Source organism: Amborella trichopoda, chromosome 11, assembly GCF_054954075.1.
Source record: "Amborella trichopoda isolate Santa Cruz 75 chromosome 11, AtrichopodaSantaCruz75HAP2 v2.0, whole genome shotgun sequence".
Classification (NCBI taxonomy): Eukaryota; Viridiplantae; Streptophyta; class Magnoliopsida; order Amborellales; family Amborellaceae; genus Amborella; species Amborella trichopoda.
The window spans coordinates 12,717,807-12,740,505 of NC_142346.1; the positions used below are offsets into that span (position 1 = coordinate 12,717,807).

At 35.2% G+C, this 22,699-nt stretch overlaps 3 protein-coding genes across 23 annotated transcripts in view; 1 reads left to right on the forward strand and 2 right to left on the reverse strand.

The window, feature by feature from the left end:
- Positions 1–3,666: 3,666 nt before the first annotated feature.
- On the reverse strand, positions 3,667–4,485 carry LOC18426941 (dirigent protein 22). Its single transcript, XM_006836001.4, has one exon. It carries the CDS (start codon positions 4,421–4,423, stop codon positions 3,836–3,838), a length of 588 nt encoding a protein of 195 aa, XP_006836064.2. The 5' UTR covers positions 4,424–4,485; the 3' UTR covers positions 3,667–3,835.
- A 5,030-nt stretch (positions 4,486–9,515) lies between these two features.
- LOC18426940 (dirigent protein 22) lies at positions 9,516–10,419 on the reverse strand. The gene has a single exon (XM_006836000.4). The coding sequence runs from the start codon at positions 10,337–10,339 to the stop codon at positions 9,650–9,652; it is 690 nt and encodes a 229-aa protein (XP_006836063.4). The 5' UTR covers positions 10,340–10,419; the 3' UTR covers positions 9,516–9,649.
- Positions 10,420–19,597: 9,178 nt separating this feature from the next.
- The window catches only part of LOC18426939 (Sodium Bile acid symporter family), a 43,878-nt gene continuing 40,776 nt past the window's right edge, over positions 19,598–22,699 (forward strand). For 14 of the 21 annotated variants that reach the window (XR_016044326.1, XR_016044328.1, XR_002279721.2 and 11 more), the window contains exons 1-2: positions 19,669–19,994; positions 20,861–20,966. Coding sequence is in view for 4 of the 21 variants with exons in the window: in XM_020662761.2 (XP_020518420.1) it covers positions 19,776–19,994; positions 20,861–20,966 (325 nt within the window). In the remaining 17 variants the exon portion in view is untranslated. Of the gene's footprint in view, positions 20,321–20,855; positions 20,967–22,699 lie in introns of all 21 variants that reach the window. The other 7 variants (XR_016044332.1, XM_088851790.1, XM_088851791.1 and 4 more) reach the window with 6 other exon arrangements.

Here is a 22,699-nt window from a genome sequence, read left to right on the forward strand (position 1 = left end):
TTCGGCTGTGATTCTGTTACAACATAAGCATGGTGTTTTCTTCCATGGATTGATTCGTAGAACATGTATGGATGGGTTTAGTTTGCATAGTTTCATTATATCTTTTTTAGTTTTTTTAATTTGTACTTACATTATATAGTTTTATCATGCTTTTACTTGATTTTGGATTTCTTTGAGATAATGGTTCCCTGTCATGCTTCATGGTTTTAGTTATATTGGTTCAGTTTCATTAAATTTTGTGCTTTTATTAGATAGTTTTGTCATGCTTTTACTTAATTTTGGATTTCCAATACGCAAAGTCCTTAGATAGAAGTGCTTCTCGAAGTGTTTTGTGTTTGTTTTTTTTTTTTTTTGTTTTAGATAAACTTTATGGTTGGAGAGAGAGGTAGAGAGAGAGAGTACTTAAGAAAACTTTTATATTCCAGAACCCATAGAGAGAGCACATAGGGAAACTTTCATATTCCATAACCCATATTCCATTCATGGCGTTGGGTTTTTTTTTAGAGATATTTTATGGGTTGCAGAGAAAGAGAATACTTGAGGAAACACTCATATTTCAGAACCCATATTTTATTCATCGCAACAACATGTCAACAACATCAAAAAACACACACAAAGATAAAATTTGAGAACAAAAAAAAATTTAAAAACAACGATACCAAATACTAAAAATAAAAAATAAAATATAATAGATTAATTGTTTACCCTACCGCTGCTAAAAAATTGTCTTCTACCACTGTTGTTGTTGCTTCCAAGAAATTGTCTTCTACCACTGTTGTTGTTGCTTTCAAGTATGCAATGGGCTTCTTTTGAGAGAGAGAGAGAGATTGGCAACTTGAAGATTCCTTGAGGGGCTCAGTGGTTATGCAAGGCGCATCTTGCAATCACGGGTCAAACTTGATCCATGATCAGTAATTGTCATCTATCACTATTGTTGTTGCTTTCAATTATGCAAAGAGTTTCTTTTGAGAGAGAGAGAGATTGACAACTCGAAGATTCCTTGAGGGGCTCAATGGTTATGTAAAGTCGAGATGCATCTTGGCAATCACAGGTCAAACTTGATCCATGATCAGTCAATTGTTTCTCTTTGTGTTCATTGTTAAAATTATCAGAGAGAGCTCATAGGGATTTTATTAAAAATTTTGTATGTCTTTTTCCATGCTTTTAATGAACTATGAAAGGATTGGTTGTTAGGTTCACTATCAAGGGATTGTATTTTCTAAAATTGTATGAGGTGCCCACCTTATACTATGAAGGGATTGCTTCCGGATTATGTCATTTTGGTTTGAATATCTTCCTAATTGAAGGAAATCAAGAAGCCCAACATATTCTCTCCAAAGCCCTCGCTCCATAGCTTCTCCATCACAAGAACCAAAAATGGTCATTTCTTTGCTCTCTAAAAGTATGAGCCAGTAATAATACTAATAAAAAAAAAAATTTATATTTTTTCATTGTTTGTCATAATATTCAATAAAACAGTTGATAAAACTACTAACCAATTACTTAATCTATATTTTAAAGTGATATTACATAATAAGAAATAGATCATAACTCTAAAAACCACTTCTGTCTTATTTGTTGTGTGAATTGCTGAATTAGTGTTCAATATATATTCAAAATTTGTAATGACAATGTAATAACAAGAAATGGATCGTATCCCTAGAAACAACTCAATTTGTAAGAGTTCGTTGAACAAAAAGATGAATGTAGAGATTCACGTTCACATGCTCATCTGAGAGTGATGGAAAAGGCTTATCATATGCAATATAAACAGTCTCAAAATTCAGAAACTAATATTTCATAAGGTATTTCTACACCAATGACAAATATTATTCCTTCATCATCAAACCAATTCTCTAATGACCAAAATTTTTTCTACTCTGAGAGAAGAGATCTTCATGTAATATTGACAATGACAATGGTACGTACTCAAAATTATTGTCGTTCTACACAAATTTTCTTCACATATTTTTTAGAGAAAATAATTGTAACAAATTATAAATTTTTGTTACTTTTTCCTTTTAAATTATAACTACTACTCCATATTTTTATAACTAAAAATTTCAATTAAAAATTTCTTATTATCTAAGGGGTGACTCATGATAAATCAATTTTTTGATTAATAGAACTCTTTGATCATTGAATATTTAGTTAATTTGTTACAAGTAATTGCATACGTGTAATTCAACTAATATTAACTAAAGCAGTGAATCATAGGGAGATGTGAAATTTAGGCGAGCTTTCACAATAAATAATGCCAGAACAACTTAGCATAAATAATGCTAGAACAACTTAGCAATGACGCGTGGTGTTAGAAATCCATTGCATAGAAATAATCTCAATTAATTAATTAGGAGCAAAAGTTTGAAAAGGGTTATCTCTAGTTATTGACCTCAGGTCAGATTCTGATTTTCACATTAATGAAGACAAAATTCACACTATAAAGGGTTGGCTCACACCAATTACATATGGAAAAAGTTTATATAAGGTTGACACTTTAAAATGTAGAATCGTGGTGCACATCTAAAATCTTTTGAAAAATATTATTTTGATGCTGGAAAAAATATCTAATTGATCATCTTGACTTCAAGTTGTATGGATATGGAGAAAAAAAAAGATTTCAAGTACTAAAAATTATACATCGTGCAACAAATTATTTGGAGCATCCATTTTCAAGATTTTTATGTGTTTATAGATATATTTGATTTAAACTATATTTCAAATTTCAAATGTTATAATTACGGATAAAAATAGATTCTTGCACCATCTTAAAAAATTTCAATACCAAAATTGCTTGTCATGTGAAGAGGTGCATCTTTGTTTCGTCATCGAAGTTGCAACCTTATGCAAACCACACCCATACATACATACAGGTGATGGTTGGGATAGTGAGATGGTTTAATGTGAGTGGATTGGAGAGGAATTTGAAGAGAGATACATGTAGAAAAAGTCCAAGAAACGTTGAGAGAGTTGTGCGGAAGAAAGGTTGCTAATTAGCTGGAGAGAGAGACAGATTGATGCGGAATATTACGGATTGACGAGTCCCAATAAAAAAGCCACTGTGGCTAAGTTTGTTAGATGCAATTTTTATCAAGTCTTCGTTAATTTGGACATCAAAAGTCTTCATGTTAGCTCTAATATCAATTTCCAACACTGACTATTAAATTTGAAGCTAAAAAAAATGGTACAAGTCTTGTGGATTCGTGAACACTTATTTTTATGGCCAAATCTAGATAACGTTTTACAATATATACTATTTTTAAGACTTGAAAGCCTTTTTTTTTTCACAATCATAATGGTATGATGGATTTGAAGGTTTTCTAACACTAAAACCACAATTTTCGGTGAGTTTTAACATGAGGGTCTACTTATTTTGATAGAGCTCCAGCCTTATCAAAACATTTTCCTTTCCTTTAAAGATACAATGTTTTTGCATATGTTCCTAACCAGGAGAATGTTAGGACAAGGGTCAAGAAAGTTAATTGAAGATATAAGAGCAAAATCTAAAAAAAAAAAAAAAAAAGGAGCATATGAAAGAGAAAAGCAAAGTAGAAATAGGACAAGTGCATAAATAACTCTCCATAAGGCAAAGAGCCAAGAAAGTTAATTGAAGATATAGGAAGAAAATGTTAAGAAAAAGAGAAAGCATAGGGAAGAGAAAAAGCAAAATAGAAGTAGGACAAGTTCATAAATAACTCGCCATAAACTGTATACCAGAAAATGAAAAAACGGGACGCCTTTATTACAACATGGAGCACCTATAAGAGACTTTCAAAGAGATCTACACCCCTCAAAATATGCATAAGAAAAGAAATCAAAAGAATGAGCCTCTCCCTCAGTAATGAAGGACCACCACATTGTACTCAACCACAGCATCTCCAGTGCTCGGATCAAAAGCATGGGTCTTGGCCAATGCATAGCCACGAGCCAGCCTAAATGCGCCACTTCCTCCCACCACGGCCAACTCTCTCACACCACTCATTGCCGCGTTGCGCCCTAGAATGCTAAGGGTGCTCCCGTTGTATTTACCCTCCACAAACATATAATTTAGAGACATTAAAAGGCCAAGTTCTTCTTGCGCAGCTGAAGCGTAGATCCCTTGAGCCCTCCCTATGAGCTTCGAAGTCAGTTCAGGTCCCTTTGTGAGGGGATCGTCGATCATCATGATTAGGCCGAAGCCAGTGTCTGATGTGTTGGTGGAGTGTGCACGTGCTACTTCGATGGCAGTCGGGTTCGGGCCGCTTACAATGTCATGGAAATAGAAGTGGAGGTGGCTCACTTTCTCTTTCCCAAAACCGATCATGGGGTGTTGGTTTTTGGGGAGATGCCCGGGTCTTTTTGCGAAAACGGAAGCGACGAGGAGAGAGAAGATGAGGAGAGAGAGGGCAGAGTGAGAAGAGGTCTTAGAGAGATGTGAGACCATATTGCCAATGCAGAAGAAGAGTGAGGGTGGGAAAGGGTGAAAGTGTTTGAGAATGAGGCGAGGGGCGTATATATATTATATATAGTGAGGGTTAAACCTTGAAAAGTTTATAGGGAGACTCAAAATGAACCGTGTTAGTGATGTTGCTCTTAATTTTCCTTTGTTGACCCACTTAATGTCTTCCATGACTTGTGGGGAGGACTTCATGTGTTTTTTTTAGACTTTTCCAGGATTTCGGATGCTTGTCGAATCGACATAAGAGCTCCTAAACTTTACACTCTTATTGATGAATAATGAAGCCATAAAATTAAAGTTTAAAAAATGGTGATTCGGATCACAGCCGGCAATCAGATCCAGAACCAGTCAGGTCGTCCCTGATCTCTCAAAATATTGGGAACCATCTGCTATCCTTAGTGAATCGGCTGGTTCTGACCAGTTCTATAGAGAATTTGTCTGAACCTGTTTCATTTTTTATTATTTAATTTTTTTAAAAAAATTTATTGGTAGTTCACTCTGCCAAAACGTCGATCTACAAAACCAAACACATTTTTCAAATGAGCAATCCTAATCACCGATCCGTCTTTTTTTAAATCCTGAAAAAAAACATTTTTCTTTTTTTTTTTTTTGAAAAGTTTGAAGCCATAAAACCTTTGCAAAGAGTATTATTTTCATCTAATCAGAACAACCTATACGAGTTGGTCAGGCAAAGCGTGTTTAATTTTCTTGTATATGGACGCATGATAATGGCGCAGTAAGAACGGAGGACACATGTCGAGAAGGGAATGGTTACTTCTGTAGCCCTATTGAATTTGGAAAGTTTGTATGGCCCTTTTGAAAAGTATCATGTCAAAGTGTGGGGTATGGATGTGGAAAAAAACGCAGCGGTTTATACACGCAAGAAACGAGATTCGGAGCTTCCAATAGCACCCATGGTGTCATGTTGGATACAAAAAGAGAGAGAGTTTTGGAAGTATGCAAATAATTTCTTTAATTCAAAATACAGAGAGACATGGAGGGTGTAAAAACAAATAGAGAGAGAAAGAGGGAAAGAGAAGGTTAACTTGTCATAAACATAAAATAAATAAATAAATAAATAAAGAGAGAAAGAAAATGTGCTTGCTAGTTTGTCAAAGTTTTTACTAATTGAGAACCAATGTACCATATTGGATAACATTATTGATGCAACTCTTAGGTGGCCATCTTGTTTCAACTTATAAGACACGGTAGGTATCTGAATGTAGCATAAATGATAACAAAAACAAGGATAGGACGGAGATTACGTACCTTTCATGGATCTAATCCCTCTTTTTCAAATTGAATGACAAATATTATGGGTTTTTATTAATAATATGCTTCAAGAGCATGATATTACAATGGAGTTAGAACATTATAAAAAGAGAGGTAAGACAAACTCCATGTTTGCCTAATCCATCAGCTATATCATTTACTTCACCAAGAGTGTGGCCAAAAGAAATCCTCATATCCGGTAATGCACAAAGGTCTAAAATTTTAATCCAAAGAGGGAAAAGGGACCATGGGACCCTTTACTCTCTCATGCACCATTTGATAACATTAAGTGAATCCCTTTCCACAATAATATCTCCAGTAAAACACTTCTTAGTAACAATTAACAAACCTTGATGGAGAGCAGTCAGTTCAGCTTGATTGGTTGTCATAAGGCCACATGGACCAAAGAAAGAGAATAGGATCCCACATGTACTATCACGCAGTAGACCCCCACTAGCACGCAGTAGACCCCCAACACCTGCAGAACTTTAGTTTCCAAAAGAATTGCCATCAAAGTTAAGCTTGAGGCATGTTTTTGGTGGAGCAATCCAAGTCCTAGTAGGACTTGTAGAAGTAGTAAGGAATTTGCTAGATATTTTAGATTGACATAAATGTCAGTCCGAAGAACTCCCCATCCTACAGACGTTGCTGAAAACTAGTTCCAAAACGACTGTAAAATTGAGTCCTTGAGACGTTCAGCACTTTGAGAAATCTCGACAAACGTTCCTCTGTTACGTTCTAGCCTAATGTGCCATAGGATAGCAATTCTGAAAATTTTCCATAGCAATACACCCTTCTTTGGAAGACCATATGCAGCAAGATGATTATTGATGCCAACGATGTTCCATGGGAGCATAAGGAAGCGACCCATAAACTAGAAGGCCCAAAACCATAAGCTTGAAGCAAAAGGGCAATAGAGGAATAGATGAAAAGATGTGTACAAGATTCTTTATCACTTTTACACATCAAACAAATATTAGGTAGAATTTTACCCTTCTTTTACAAATTGTCTATGATTAGACATTTTCCTTGACAGGCGATCCATAAAAAAGCATGAATTTTAATAGGGATAGGTCACTTCCAGATAAAACCAAGAGAGAGATTTGTGTCATGAATCCCAGATAGAACCAAGAGAGAGATCTATGTTACAAACCTTATCCATAAAAAGAAGCTTGTATGTTGCTTTAACAGAGAAAATGCCATTAGATTCTGATTCCCAAATAATTCCGTCCTCAAAGTTATGAGAAATATAAACAAAATCTAACTGAAGAATGAGGCTTTGAAGCCACGAGATAACCATATCTGGCAACCTATTATAAAGGCAATTGATGTTCCAAACTACACGGTTTGATGACGTGAAAGAAATCAAGTCCAAAATTTTAGCCTCCAGTGTAGCTACTTTAGCAAACAGATATGGAGAAGTACAAGAAAGAGATGCATCTCCCAGCCATTTATTGAATCAGAAATAAGTATTAACTCCATTTCCAACAATCCATCGGATATTACTGAAAACCACATTTTTGTAACTATAGATATCCTTCTAGATCTGAGAAGTGAAGTTACCACATCTTTCTTTCTTAATCAAGTGGGTCAAAGGATCAAAGCCACACTGAGCAATTAGCACATCTTTTGAAAGATGATTTGAGTCTTGAAAAATTCTCTACGATAAGAGTGCTCAATTCATAAGTTTAAGAGTTCTAATACCCAGTCTTTTTAATTTTGAGGGCATACAAATCTAGTCCCAATTTACAATATGAAATTTTCATGAAGTGAGGCTTTACTTATTTTAATAAGACTGCAGCCATATCAAACCATTTTCCAATTATGTTATATCTCTCCTCGTCCAAGGTGGGTGTTCGTGCCAAATCAAGCCATGGAAATCAAAATTGGACACAATTGTTATGAGTCCTAGGACTACATCCTCTCTTCATAACCTATTTTTGAAATGGATCTTTAACAGAACGTATTAGGTATTTAGGTATATATAATCAGTAACGTGGAGAACATGAACGTGTAAAAAGAAACAAATTTTTAAAATTAAAATGATAATTTTTAAAGGAAAATTGTAAACTGTTGATTTTTTTTGAGGGAGAGAGCACAATTCTTTAAGATGGATGTTCCCCCAACACATATTCCAATTTACCATCAGAATTTTCATGGTTTTCAATATTGTATATTTTATCACCTCAACACATGTACGCTTTTTCTTTTACTCTGTTTTTAAGTTATCTTCGAACTTATCATGCACGTTTCACTGAATAATTTTCTAGAACTCATTTCCTCCCTCATTCACTCTTTTTATTCCGTTTCTTAGGACGAAAATTGAATTCTTAATACTGTGCCATACATTTACTATTGTGTATAAAGATGGATGCAATTTCTATAAGGCCCACGCTTTATGAAAACAAAAGAAAAGCCTCATCTCAATCTTTGTTCGGAAAGTAATTTGGGCATAAAAAATTTCCATGTTGGCTCTAAAATCAATTTTCAACAATGATTATGAAATTTGAAATTAAAAAAATGGTACAAATTTTGTAGATCCGTGAACACTTATTTTTAAGGCGAAATAGATAGTCAAGATAACGTTTTACAATATATACTATTTGAAGGGCTTGAAATCTTATTTTTTCACAACCATAATGGTCAAGGCCATGATGATCTATTTGAAGGTTTTCTAACTATTGAAAATTATAGAAACCATATATTGAGTTTCCTATTTTTTATATTACAATATACTAAGTTTTTTACATTAAGTTTCCTACTTTGTGGGATTACTACTATAGTGAGATTTATTTTCTAAAAGACAAGAATTGTAACTCTATAAATATCTGACAAACAAAAGTATTCCCTATGAATGTGATACCGGTTTATCCTCCGTGGATGTAGGTACTATAGTCGAAGCACGTACATGTTGTGTTGATTTATTTTTCTTTTCAATTTTTGTTATTGCAATTTCTACATGGTATCAGAGACCAATTTATCAGTAGCGATCTATTGCTCACCGGTGGTTGCTTCGTCTCTCTTGATCTTGCTTCGTCTCTCTTGATCGTAGTCCATGTCTTGTGGGTTTGTTGAAAATCGTGGAGCGAGTTGAAGCCCTCATTTTTTCTTGCACCTCTTGCGATTTTTATTTTTATTTTCTCCTTGCACCTCTTTCGTGTTTTTTTTTTTTTTTTTTTCTTTGCTCCTCTCTTGTTGAAGCCGGTCCCTTTTTTCATACATGTTTTTGGCTTGCACCTCTTGCAAAACGATGGGCCCATCTCTCGGTTTTTTTTTTTTTACTTTCTCTTATTGCAAAACATTGGTGCACCTATGGTTCTATCTCCAGGCTGCGAGATAGAGAGAAAGAGAGAGAGTCGCTGAATTAAAAAAAAGCCGTCTGTTGAACCTAAAACCTTGCTCTGGTGCCGGCATAAAAAGTAAGAGGCTAGAGAGAGGATAAAGCAGGACGGTTTTTTTTTTTTTAATGAGGTGAAACAAGACGTCTCCTATGTATGTGGTTTCGGACCTTGTTGAAATTTTGTCAACAACTCAGAGAGAGCCCAACTAATCAATTTAGTTTTCTGGCTTTATCTTTCTTCTTGTAATGACAGATCTAGAACCTAACTCTAGCATAAAACTTACTATTGTTCCAAGTTAATTATCTTATTTGGTTGAGAGTTGTTTGTAGTACTTTCTTTAGAAAACCTAAACTTGGACACAGACTAGGAAAAAAAATCATGAATAGCTCCCCATACGACAAGAATCAAGAAAGTTAATTGAAAATATAGGGAGAAAATCTGAATAAAAAAAAGGGAAAGAGAAAAGCAAAGTAGAAATAGGACTAGTGCATAAATAACTCCGCGTAAATTGCCTACCAAAAAAATGAACAAAAAAAAGGGACTCCTTTATTATACACATCAAAAAAAAGAAAAGAAATCAAACGAATGAGCCTCTCCCTCAGTAATGAAGGACCACCACATTGTACTCGACCACAGCATCTCCAGTGCTCGGATCAAAAGCATGGGTCTTGGCCAATGCATAGCCACGAGCCAGCCTAAATGCGCCACTTCCTCCCACCACGGCCAACTCTCTCACACCACTCATCACTGCATTGCGCCCTAGAATGCTAAGGGTGCTCCCATTGTATTTGCCCTCCATAAACATATAATTGAGAGACATTAGGAGGCCAACTTCTTCTTGAGCAGCTGAAGCATAGATCCCTTGAGCCCTCCCTAGGAGCTTCGAGGTCAGCTCGGGCCCCTCTGTGAGGGGATCGTCAATCATCATGATTGCACCGAAGCCGGTCATTGATGAGTTGGTGGAGTGTGCACATGCTACTTCGATGGCAGTCGGGTTCGGCCCACTTAAAATGTCATGGAAATAGAAGTGGAGGTGACTCACTTTCTCTTTCCCAAAACCGATCATCGAGCGTTCGTTTTTTGGTGGATGGCCGGGATTTCTGGCGAAAACAGAAGTGCGGAGGAGAGAGAAGAAGAGGAGAGAGAGGACAGAGGGGGAAGAGGTTTTAGAGAGATATGAGGCCATGTTGCCAATGCAGGAGAGGAGTGAAGGTGGGAAAGGTTGGAAGTGTGTGAGAATGAGGTGAGGGGCTTGCACCAACTTAGTGACTTGTGGGGAGGACTTCATGTGTTTTTGGCTATTTTTGCAGGATTTCGCATGCTTCTAGAATCGGCATGAGTACTCCTAAACGTCACACTCCTATTGATCAATAATGAATCCATAAAACTAAGGTTAAAAAATTGGTGGTCCCAATCGGAACCGGTAATTCTGATCGGGAACCAGTCCGGTCATCCCTGATTTGAGAACCAGTCACTTTCCTCTATGAACCGGTTGGTTCTGGCCCGAACTAATATGACTTGCCTCATTTTTTATTATTAATTTTTTTTTTTTTTTTTCACTTTGCCGAATCGCCGATCCACATAACCGAGCACATTTTCCAAATGAGCAATCTTGGTCACCGATATGTTATTTCTAAATCCTAAAAAAAAAACAAAAAAAACCTTTTCCCTTTTTTTTAAGTTTGAAGCCATAAAACTTGGGGTAGTTTCATCTAATCACAACAAACTATACGAGTTGGTGACGCAAAGCGTGTTTACTTTTCGTGTAAAAAGGACACATGTCAAAGAGGGAATGGTATTGAATTTGGAAACGTTTGGATTTGGCGTCGGCGGAAGATGACCTGACTGAAGAATATGTGCTTTGGGTAGGAAGCATGGTGGAAATTGCAAGTGCCCCACTTTTTCCATTTCTTGGTCCCTTTTGAAAAGTATCAAATCAAAGTGTGGGGTGTTGTATGAGAGTGAGGGAAAGAGGAAGTTAACTAGTAAAAACAAATAGAGAGGGAAAGAGAGTGTTGTAAAAACTAATAAAGAGGGAAAGAGGGCAAGAGAAGGGATCATAAAAAAAACTTGAGAGAGAAAGATAACGTGCTTGCCAGTTCGTCAAAGTTTTTACTATTTGAGAACCAATGTACCATGTTGGACAACATGATTCATACAACTCTTGGGTGGTCATCTTTTTCACCTTGTAATACAACGTAGGTGTCCCAGTGCAGGAGAAATGATAGCAAAAACACCAACACATGAGGATCGGACGCTGCCACTTAAATCTCCCTTTTTGGAGTATTAGAACCCCGGATAATAGATCACAATGCAAATCACAAGCTTCGATCGATGGCCGTAGAGTTCTCATTTTTGCCTGTAAGGGGATCTGATGCAAGGGTTTCTTACAAAGGGAGGACATGTGTATGTTCTCATTTTTCAAAGAGCGAGGTGGAAAGTCCTGGGAGGAATTACATGGAACCAACTGATACACCTCTCTACAACCCTCTTTTTAAAGGGGGTCTCCACTCCCATGATTCTCTCCACAAGTAATTACCCAAATCTAGTTATATATAAAGTTATTTGAATCTTTTGGATAAAGGAAAAGTTTATATAGAGCCTACACTCTAAACAATCAAATTAGAGCCTACCTCAAAAATTTCACTAGAAGAGGTTGCTTTGATGTCCAAATATCCTCAAATTGATCATCTTGACATCAAGATGCATGCACTTGCAAAAAAATGGATTTCAAAATTTGAAAATAGTGCATCTCTTAACGCATTTTTTTTACCGTCAGTTATTAAATTATTCAAGTTTTCATAGATTTGCTCGATCTATACTATTTTTGAAACTTTAAATTTTATAATTAAATATGAAAGTATATTTTAAGGCTAGTCAAAGATTTCCATTATTGAAACCTCATTTCTCGACACTACTTGAAGGTGGACTCTAATTTGATTGTTTAGATCCACGGCTCTATACAAACCTCACCCTTTAGATAATGGTAACCTTGATCCGAAAGAATTACTCATTCTTCCACCCTAAACAATCAAAATATTTTTACGGAGGTCCACCCAACCACAAAGGACAGACTGCCTAAGTCCAACACCTCCTACTCGCTCCTCAGTGGGATATAATAGAATGCAAAAACACAGTCTTACACTATCAAAGAACTGTATCATGAGAAGAAATGTATCATGAGACATTATGGAGCATTGCATCTCTGTAGAGAGAACCACATTAAATTTCCATCAATTCATCTCTCGACACACATAGCCACACTGGATTGAGCATCTTGACCAATCCCACGCGAGCAATTTAATACTTAGGAGGCTACCCAGCCCCTTCATACACACACACATAGGTCATCCAAGAAAAAAAAGGTCTCATACATACCAAGAATTCATTTGCCAAAAATATCATGTCTTATGTTATTTTTTTTACAAAATATTTTGCAAAAGAACACCCTAGATAAAAAAATGATATCAATGAAGAACCAAGACAAGAAACAATCACCTAAAAGGAAAAGGAAGCCAACTACGATAGCATATTCATCAACAACAATCCCAAAGGCGTTTATAACGCGCTGACTCGTTGACGCAAGTAATAATCTCATTGGGCCTCACCGCCTGACATAGGAATACAAAAGTTGATCATCAATACTGAAAAGGATGGTACTCACTTCGTTGACAGGTTTGCCAACCTCGACGCTTTCTAATTGGTCAAGATAACTGCTAACCACATGACCTCGGAATGTGGGAACTGAATCGAATGATTTTACCATTATTAAAAAAAAATATTGGCGTCAACATCATTAGCCTACATGGTAGTCTCTGATTGACCGGAACAACCACCTAAAACCGAATTCCCTAATGGATAGTTGGAGATGTGATGGTTTTATTGAATATCCCAGCATCGTTGGCACTATTGCAAACCTTGTTCAAGCCCTAGTTGGCCCCTTAGCAAAGACCTTAGTGTCGATAACGAAGTCTCCATCTCCATTGCGTCTTCAACCTAGCACCGCCCAAAATCATGTGGGTCGTAACATCAAGGGTAGCGTGTTTCGCAACCTGTAATGATTACAAGTGAATGAGATTGACAGCTTTGTTGACAATGATGACATCAATGATGGCGATCAATAGCCTAGATTCGACTTCAGATTTCAATGGCGATTTGATGTGGCACTTTTCTATAAATTGAAGCCTGCCTCCCCAGAATTTTGGTGCCAAGGTTATGCCACTTTGAGATCATTGAGATTTCCAATTATTACGCCCAAGTTTTGTCCACTTGAATCCCGAATCCAGACCCCGACCCAAATCTAACCTCGCCTAACCCCCTTACCCCCTTTCGAAACTTTAATTCAACTTTTCCACATTCACCTCGATTGAAAACTCTCTAAAGTACCGGCGAAAAGTTGTACTTGTATTGATCTTGAATTGGCTTTGTCTCCAGGTGTCGAGCCTAGGGGCCTAGCCTCAGGGACACCTTCTTTTTGTTTATTCACTTGTCCATTCCAATTTTCGGCTCTACCTTGAACTTCTTTCAAAATCTCTCCCTATTTTAAGCTCGACTTCTAAAATTTATGTCCAGGTTCCAGACTTAGTGATATTAGGAGCCGGCTTGGCCAGTAGTTTGAGTGAAGGAGGGTATGTTGGCCTAACCTTCACCCCTATTGTAATTTGATGGGATCCATCCTTTACCTTTCCCGTAGTTGACGAGTTTGGGCCTGCAAATCAAGAGGGGACAGCAGTCCTAGCCAAAAGAATTTAGTATAAATACTTAGCCAAGATCTTATTCTTCATCTAAGCTCTTTGTAAGAGTACACCATTAAAAGAAGGTTCCCAAATGATAGTGTCCAACCCATGAGATCAATAATAAACTTGGGCTAGTCACTCATAGGCGTCTTCCACTTGGCTTAAAACCACATCAAGCGCTCGATTATTTCTGCACACAATAGACCATAGAGTGTGATATCTTGAACCCTAGACCATCTCCTCAACCTTGGTATATTTGTTTAGAGCGTTCTGAAATAAATTAGGATATTATAATTATATTTTTGCTACCAGAAAATGAAAGAGTCCCCTTTCATAATCTACCATCTAATGTGTACCCTTCCAAAGAAGTGAGGTCCTCAAAATAGAAGAACTCATGGCTATTAACACTAGTTCCTATCTAATGCATACTTTCTGATCAACACATCTTTCTAAAGTTGATCCCCTTAGTATAGTACTTCTCCACCACCATTTAGCATTAGAACCACATTCATATATCAACTTCATGAAACCTAAACCTCAATTTCTTTTAAGAGTGCAAACCTTATCCTATGTAATAGGATGGAATTTGTTCTTAACTTCATTTTCGTCTCAAATAAACCTTCTCATCATAGCCTTTACCATTTTTACAATATCGTTAGGCATGCAAAATAAGGACATGAAGTATGCCTAGAAAATTAGAAAGGGTAGATTTGATTAAAGTAGTTATTACCAAAGATCAAGTTTAACATTTGAATGGCCTTAGGAATTCTCGATTCTGCAAGAGGCAGCCCCAAGTATCTAAGAGGCAATTTATCTACTTCACATTCCAAAATTCTAGCCAACTTTCTTATTTCCTCGTCCCCATTGACAATGGCAACCACCTTAGTCTTTCTTAAATTTACTTTTAGCCTTGAAACTAACTTAAAACATTTATGCAACCCACCTAAAATTTTATATTTTTATTTCAAGAGCGTCGCTAAAATAAGGTTATCATCTGCATATTGTAGGAGTGCGATCTTTAATCCGCCTTGATCTATGATAGTAAATCCAAAGTAATCCCTCATTTCAATACATCTCGATATTACAGTAAGAGCTTTTGATAATGGTAAATAAAAAAAGAATAAAGGATTTCCCTGGTGAACTCCTCAATTAGATTTAAAGAAACCTTTAGAGTTCCCTTTTGATAAAGATAAAAATGTGATGTAGAAAGACAACCAATACCAAATTTCTCCATCTATTGCCAAAACACATAACAACCATCACCTGTTGCAGCAGCTTCTGATCCACTCCATCATACGCATTTTCTATATTTAGTTTATAAATGATCCTCAAGTTTTCCTTTCTAATCCTTTAATAGATGTATTCTTGGTCCATTAGGACACAAATCTAGGATTTGGCTTCGTTAAATTGATGCAAAGAGAAGGAAGAGAAAGAAAATAAAAAAAACAAAAAAATAAAAGATAAAAATAAATGGTGAGAAAGTATACATTTATCAAGGTTTACAAGAGAGTTCATCCCCAAAGACCTTTTCACAAGACTCAAATAAACTCTTACTCTCTTATACTTTTTTTTTTCTTGTCCAAGACTTATATAATTATAAAAGAAACTCCTAAATGTGACTTTCTCCCTAATAAACCATTATCAATATAAAATTCTGACCTTTTATCTTTTAAAAATTAAACTTCCTATTTTACCCCTCAATTCTATATAAAAAAGAACATAAATACCCTAAAAGAACACTTGAAACTCAAATAACCCCAAACCTAAATTTGAATATAAAAAAAATGAATAAATAAAAAAGACAAAAAATCCTAATTGCATCATTTTTTATGGATTGGCAGAAGCTCGACCTCGAGCTTGCTGTGTTTATCATATCCTTCAAAGGTCATTTGGCTAGTTCGTGACGAACGTCCACCATTTTGTATAGGTACTTGGTTTTATTCAATGAACCACTTAATTGAATACTTTAAAGGAAACTTGTAGTGGAATTTTGAGATGTCGAATATTATTTCAATTTCTTTTTTAAGCTCCTCATAAAGCTTAGAAGATTGACCTTGATATGGATATCATGTGGACGTTCTTCAAGTCACATGGCTCTCGCCTTAAAATTTACTCATTGCATATAGGATGCACATCTGGAGTCAACATTGGAGTTTGGTCCATCCCTATGGTGAGATTTGGTACCGGATGTACGGGATTGCAAGTACTCTCTACTTAGCAATTAATAATTTCGAATTGCAACAACCACTGATTAATTTCACCAATCTTACCTCGAAGTTCGTGGATCTCAACTTGAATACCTTCCATGACTTTATTTACATTCTCTTTAATTTTTTGCATCATACCCTGATGCTTTGTGCCAATATATCTTCAACTGTAAGAGTAAGTTTTGGCATTATTGTAATGAATAAATTTTATGAGCTCTAATACTAGTTAATGTAGAAAAATAGGAAAAAATAAATAAATAAACCAAGAAAAATAAAAGTTGAAAATATAGGGTGAGTGAATATATCATCTCTCAAGGTGAGGGAATCCATCCCACAACGATCTTTTTTACAAAACCTTAAGTATAATCTTATTCCCTTCCTTTCTCTTTTTTTGTTTTTTTTTTTTTTTTTTTTTTTTTAAAAAAAAAAAAAATCTAAGACTTACATATTAATATAAAAACCTTAAACCTAAGTTGCTCTTTAAAAAACTATAACCAATATTAAATCCTAGCCTGTCATTTTTTTCAAAAGTAAAATGTCTAATTGTACCTCTCAATTCTCTAGAAAAAAAACATAAATACCCTAAAAGAAGATTAGAAACTAGCATAAATTCAAACATAAATTTCAATATATCAATACTAATAAAAAATGCGAATTGCATCATAAAGGTATATTGGGCTCTAGAAATGACCATAAGAAAAGCCTCTTTAAGTCTCCTCAATTTAACAATAGTCTTGTAAAGGTTAGTAAGGAAACCAATAAGCCTTACATCAGTAGCATCTGTCAAGGAGGCTAGTGGGGATGTTTATACTAATATTGTTTGATCCATTCTTTGCAGGTGTAGGAGAAGTACATACAGATTCATTAAGGAGTATTAAACATTGTTGGAATTATTGAATGATACATATTTGACTCCAAATATGGATGATAGCTTTATTTGGAATCTTACCCATTTGGGAGATTTTTCGGTTAAGTCAACTTACGATCTATTATTTTCTAATCATTGGAGAGAGTTGGATGCTAGTTTATTCAAGATTAAAAAATTGCATGTGTCTCTTAAAGTGCAACTATTCTTATTGATTTTTTCTAATCATTAGAGAGAGTTGGATGCTGGTATATTCAAGATGAAGAAATTAGATGTGCCTCTTAAAGTGCAACTATTATTATTAATCATGTGCCAAGATAAATTAGCAATTGTTGACAACTTGATAAAGAGAGAGTTTATTATCACTAATGTATATATCTTATGTGAAGATAGTGATGAAACTTCGCTACATCTTTTCCTCTCATGCCCTTTTGTTACATATTTTTGGGATTGGGCTCGGTAGTGACATTACGAATGTCACAGCTCTTCTTAACCAATAGATCACACTCGATATTTCAAAGATGAGAACTATTCTTTGGAGATCTATTTGGGTTAGCCTTAATTAAAGTGTGTCGAAGGAAATAAATAGAAGAGTCTTTGATAGTATAAGTACATGTCTATCTACATTAAAATCGAATATTGTAGCAGTTGCAGCTGATTGATTACTTGCACATAAGGATAGTGGCTTTATTCTTAAAAGCCTTATCATTAGCAATCCCTTGGCAGTGGCGACTATGGGTGTTGCCACCAACATTCATAGTGAAGTTGTTTAGATACCACTACTAGTGAATTCTTTTAAACTTAATTTTGATGGAAGTTCACTTGGTAATCCAAACCCAGTTGGCTATGGTGGTTTCATTAGAAATAATTTTGGTCACATTATATTTTCTTATTCGGATCCTTATGGTATCACAACAGCAAATGAAGCAGAACCACAAGGTATTAGAAGGTTGGAAATTGCTATGCACTTAAGAAGAGGCAGGATTATCGAACGAGGCTCGGCGAATGTCATTGCTTGGAGTAAGAGAAATGCCCATATTACTTGGAGATTAAGGACTATTTTTCATCAAATTTGGGATATTTTGTCAACCTCTATGGCAACGATCTAACATTGTTATAGATTGGCGAATGAAGATGTCGATATTCTTGTCAAGGAGGAGTTCATATTCCCTCTCTGTTGGTTACTTTATTTATGTAATCTTGTATCTTTGCTTGAACATCTTCTATTTTACATTTGAATTAATGATAATTCATATGTTACCGTTCAAAAAAAGAGTAAGCCATTTGATGGTCCCTTTTTGGAACTAAAGCAATATAAGTTTCAAAGAAAGCCGTATTAATTTTGTCTCATAATAGAACTCATCAACTATAAGGGAAATATCACGTTTCAATTCATTCCAAAACTGTTTAAATAAAGGGAAAATTTCGCATAGAATCCTAATTCTTCATATTATTTCATGGTAGACCCTCTTTCCGTTTTTCTTTCAAGAGGCATAAGGAAATCCCTAAGGATTTTAAAGTACCCCATCATCTCTTATTGACTTTTGACCATAAAAATTAGCCCCAAAAATGTGTTTAACCCTCTTTTTCCCTTTTCATCCATTAAAAAATTTTTTGGGTTGAAATGATATACAAAGATTTGTTGGGGCTAATTTTTATGATCAAAAGTCAATAAAAGAGAGAGATAAGAGAAGAAAAGGTATGGTGAAATCTTTGGAGGTTTTCTTATGCCACTTAAAAGAAAAACGGAAGGATGATCTACCATAAAATAATAAAAGGAATTAGGGTTCTATACTAAATTTTCCTTTTAAAAAAAAGACAAGTGAAACCCTATCTGGACTGAGGGATCTATCCCCAAAGAAACTCCATTTTCCTATTTAATTTCACTTAGAAAGGTTTCTTTAGTTTGAAAGTTATATTATTTTTTGAATGAAAAGTATTTGTTAAAAACCAGTAGTTATGTCATCAGCACCCTCATGAATTAAGGAAAGGGTTTATGTAAGGTTGGAACCTTAAGAATATTCTATGCATGAAATGTATTTCTTAGAAACTAATAATCATGTCATCAACACCCTCATGAATTAAGGAAAAGGTGTATGTAAAGTTGCTACCTTACTTGTAGATGTAAGGTTGAGGCAATCTACACGATTTATTTTTTTTGAATAATGTAGCTTTATCATTGCTTTAAAAGATATGTAAGTCTTTGACATTGTTTAAAAAGATCCGTCAAACTACCTAGACGATATAGAACGTCGTGACCTTAATTCTACAAGTAAGGTTGAACCTTATATATATCATACCTATTAAATAAATGAAGAAGTTTATATAAGGTGTCAACTTTGCATTGTTGAAGTAAGATACACCTCAAAATAAAAAAGTTTTATGATGTCAGAAAACCATCAGATTTGATCATCTTGACCTCAAGATGCATAGATATGAAAAAACAAATTTAAAGTTTTAAAAATAGTACATTTTATAACAAATTATCTCGATCATCAATTTATAATATTTTCAAGTGTTTATAGATCTACTGGTATGTATTGTTTTTAACTTTAAATCTTATAAATAAAAATCAAATAAATTCTCAAGTCATCATAAAATTTCGAAGATCGAAACTATATCTCGAGACAAAATTTAGGGGCGCATCTCACCACTACAGGTTAAATTGGGGACCTTGAGCACAGCGGGCTCATTGAGGGACCCTAGCCATAAATTGGCACATGTAATGGTAGATTAGCAGGGGCAGCTGAACATGTGCATCGTACATTATGATCCAATTATGACATGCCCGTCCTTTCAAACGGTATGGTAATAAAACGTATACTGTGGTCATATGGATCATAATAGACTTCCTTATTTCACTCGGATTTTTATTATTATTTCTCATTTTCGCGGCTTTTGCTTGCTATCGGAGAAATGGTGGCGGGAGCTGCACAAACCCTAAGTTTCAAAATAGCAATAAGCGGCAATGGATCTTCAAGCAATGGGAAACCCTATTTTTCGTTGAACAACTCATTCACCTCTGCTTTTCCTCTGGTTTTAAACCCTAACTCCCTCCATTTATACTGCTCATATAGACCTTATTCCTTTATCTCCTTCAAACGTATATATAGAGTGGTTGGAAGACCTTCTCAGGTACTTTCTCTGTCTTCATATGTAAGAAATCTCATTTTTTGTTTAAGTTTATGCGTTTGGGCTTCCTGATTACTATGTTTTCTGGAATTTCATGTGTTTTAAGAGTGAGAAATCAAGTAACCACTCAAAGGTTAAAGGAAAGAGTGGGAAATCAAGTATTTATTGACTGATAAATGGTATCAAGAGGCCCTTTGAAGCACTGATTGGTCGACGTGTACTCTCAATGTTGGAGCTTCGCTGCATTTATCCACTAATTTTGTTACTGAGGAGTACGATGTGGGAAACCATTAGGGAGTCAATAATTTGCCTTTTTTCTTCTTTATTAGGTATTATGATAGTTCAATTGTAGTTACATGACTTTCATCTGGGTTATTTTTGTCGATTTGTACTATGAATTTGGTAAAATTCGGACCTAATTGAATTTTAATTGAATATTTTTTTGATGGTTAAAATCAGACTTTTGATGTCCAACTCATTTCTGAGCATGCAAGTGGCTTTCTAAAGTTTCCATTAATTGCTTGTCAATCGTTCATTAAAAGACTTAGAAAGAATTACAAAGTGATAATATTAATTTCTCAGAATGGACGATCTGGAGGAGTTTTTACTTCATGATTGCAACTTATTTTACTTCATGATTGCTACTTATTCAAAATTTTGATCATGATTCTTGTCATTTGCCACTGCGTTGTGTATATACTTTGTGAAATATGTAAAAAATAACAAGTTGCAATTCATTTTAGATAAACATTCTCCTTTGTTCTTATAAATAAAGAGGCAGTTGTGGTGGTGGTCTTGTCATTTTTAAAATAAGACGTGCCTGTTGAATGACAATCAACATTTTATACTTTGTACGCTGTGAAGCACAGGCAGGAGATGGTGACATACCCCATTTATCAAATTCTAAATTGGAAACAATTCTAAGTTGGGGGCGACCAGTTTTGGAGTTTATTACAAGGAATTTCCTACCATTAGGTAATTCCTGTTGTGATTCTTTCACATTATTGATTGAACTCTTACATGCAGCATTGAGGTATTTTCTTTAATTCGTGCTCCTATTGATTATGTTACTTATTAGTTATGATATTGGGAATATAATGGAACTTTATTTCTTGGCTGATGATATGAGAGTTGTGTTAAAATTGTTAAATTTACAGTTTTACACAGTTGTACATAATATATAATATATAGTTATACATAATATATAATATATAGTTGTACATAATATGTAATAACTACTATCATCATTATCATCATAGCTTTTTCCAAATTAATTGATGTTGGCTACATGAATCCTAGCGTGCCATTCTGCTCTATTAAGGACTATACCCTTAGTGAGGTCATAAGTCCCCATATATTTTCGGACTACTTCCAACCACGTCCTTTGGGCCTACTTTTTTCCCTTTTCGAGCCTTCCACTTGAATTAACTCACACCTCCTAACAGGTGTTGTACTGGGTCTGCACCACACATAGCCAGCCCACCTAAGTCTACTATCTCTTATCTTATCGCTTATTGGTGCTACACCTAAATTTTCTCGAATGGATTCATTTCGAATTCTACCCCATCTTGTCTTACCACTCATCCATTTCAACATCCTCATTTATGCTACACTCATTCTATGGGTATATTATTTTTTGTCTGCCCAACATTCCGCCCCATAAGGCAAAGCTGGTCTCATAGCTATCTTATAGAACTTACCCTTCATCTTCATTGGTATGCAGTGATCACTTAAAATTCTAGTTGCACATCTCCACTTTACCCACCAATTGCTAATCCTATGTGCGACATCTTCTTCAATCTCTCTATTTTCTGGATTATCATAAACTTGAATTCTATATACTCTGTTTTAGTTCGGCTAATTTTAAAACCTTTAAGTTCTAAAGCATTCCTCTAAAGTTCTAACTTTATGTTGACGCTGTTTCGGGTCTCATTGATCAAAACTATGTCTTTTGTGAATAACATGCACGACGGTACATCATCCTGTACGTGCCTAGTTAAGTTGTCCACAACTAAGACAAAGAGATATGGGCTCAATTTTGACACCCCTAATGCAGACCTATTGTCACTAAAAACTCAATCGTCTCTCCACTAGTTATTCGTATGCTAATTGGCGCTCCATTGTACATATCTCTCACCAAGTCTATCATAAGCTTTCTCTAGATCAATAAAGATCATGTGGAGATCTTTTCCGTTTGCCCTAAACTCTCAATCAGTTGCCGAAGTAGGAAAATAGCCTTGGTTTTCTATAATAACTACTGTCTACAACAAAAAATAAGTTGCTCGTTTTTCCAATCTTACTACATCCCTCTAATCTCATTATTTAATATTATGTCTCTCTGTTTCATTCTCTTCTATCCTGACCAGTAAACCCCTTTGAACTCTTATTATTGCTCGTGCATGCTCCTTTTGATCATCATCTTTTGCAAAATGATCTAAAATATTGTCCCTTCCTGCTCCTCTCATATCCCAACTACCCTGAATCATGACATCAACCAAATTTGAGACTATTAATTCTGGAAATTGTGATTCTATTCATGTCTCTGTATGTGGTAAGGCCTTGGAGAGATTGTTTCTTGGGCAAGTATCTGCTGCTAATGGAGAAAGTTGGTAGTCATTCTCTTTTACATTAGAAACCGTTAGACAGTTTCTTTTAGTTTATTGATATGTTGACTGAGTTTTTTTCTCTCACTTATAAATCCCAAATTT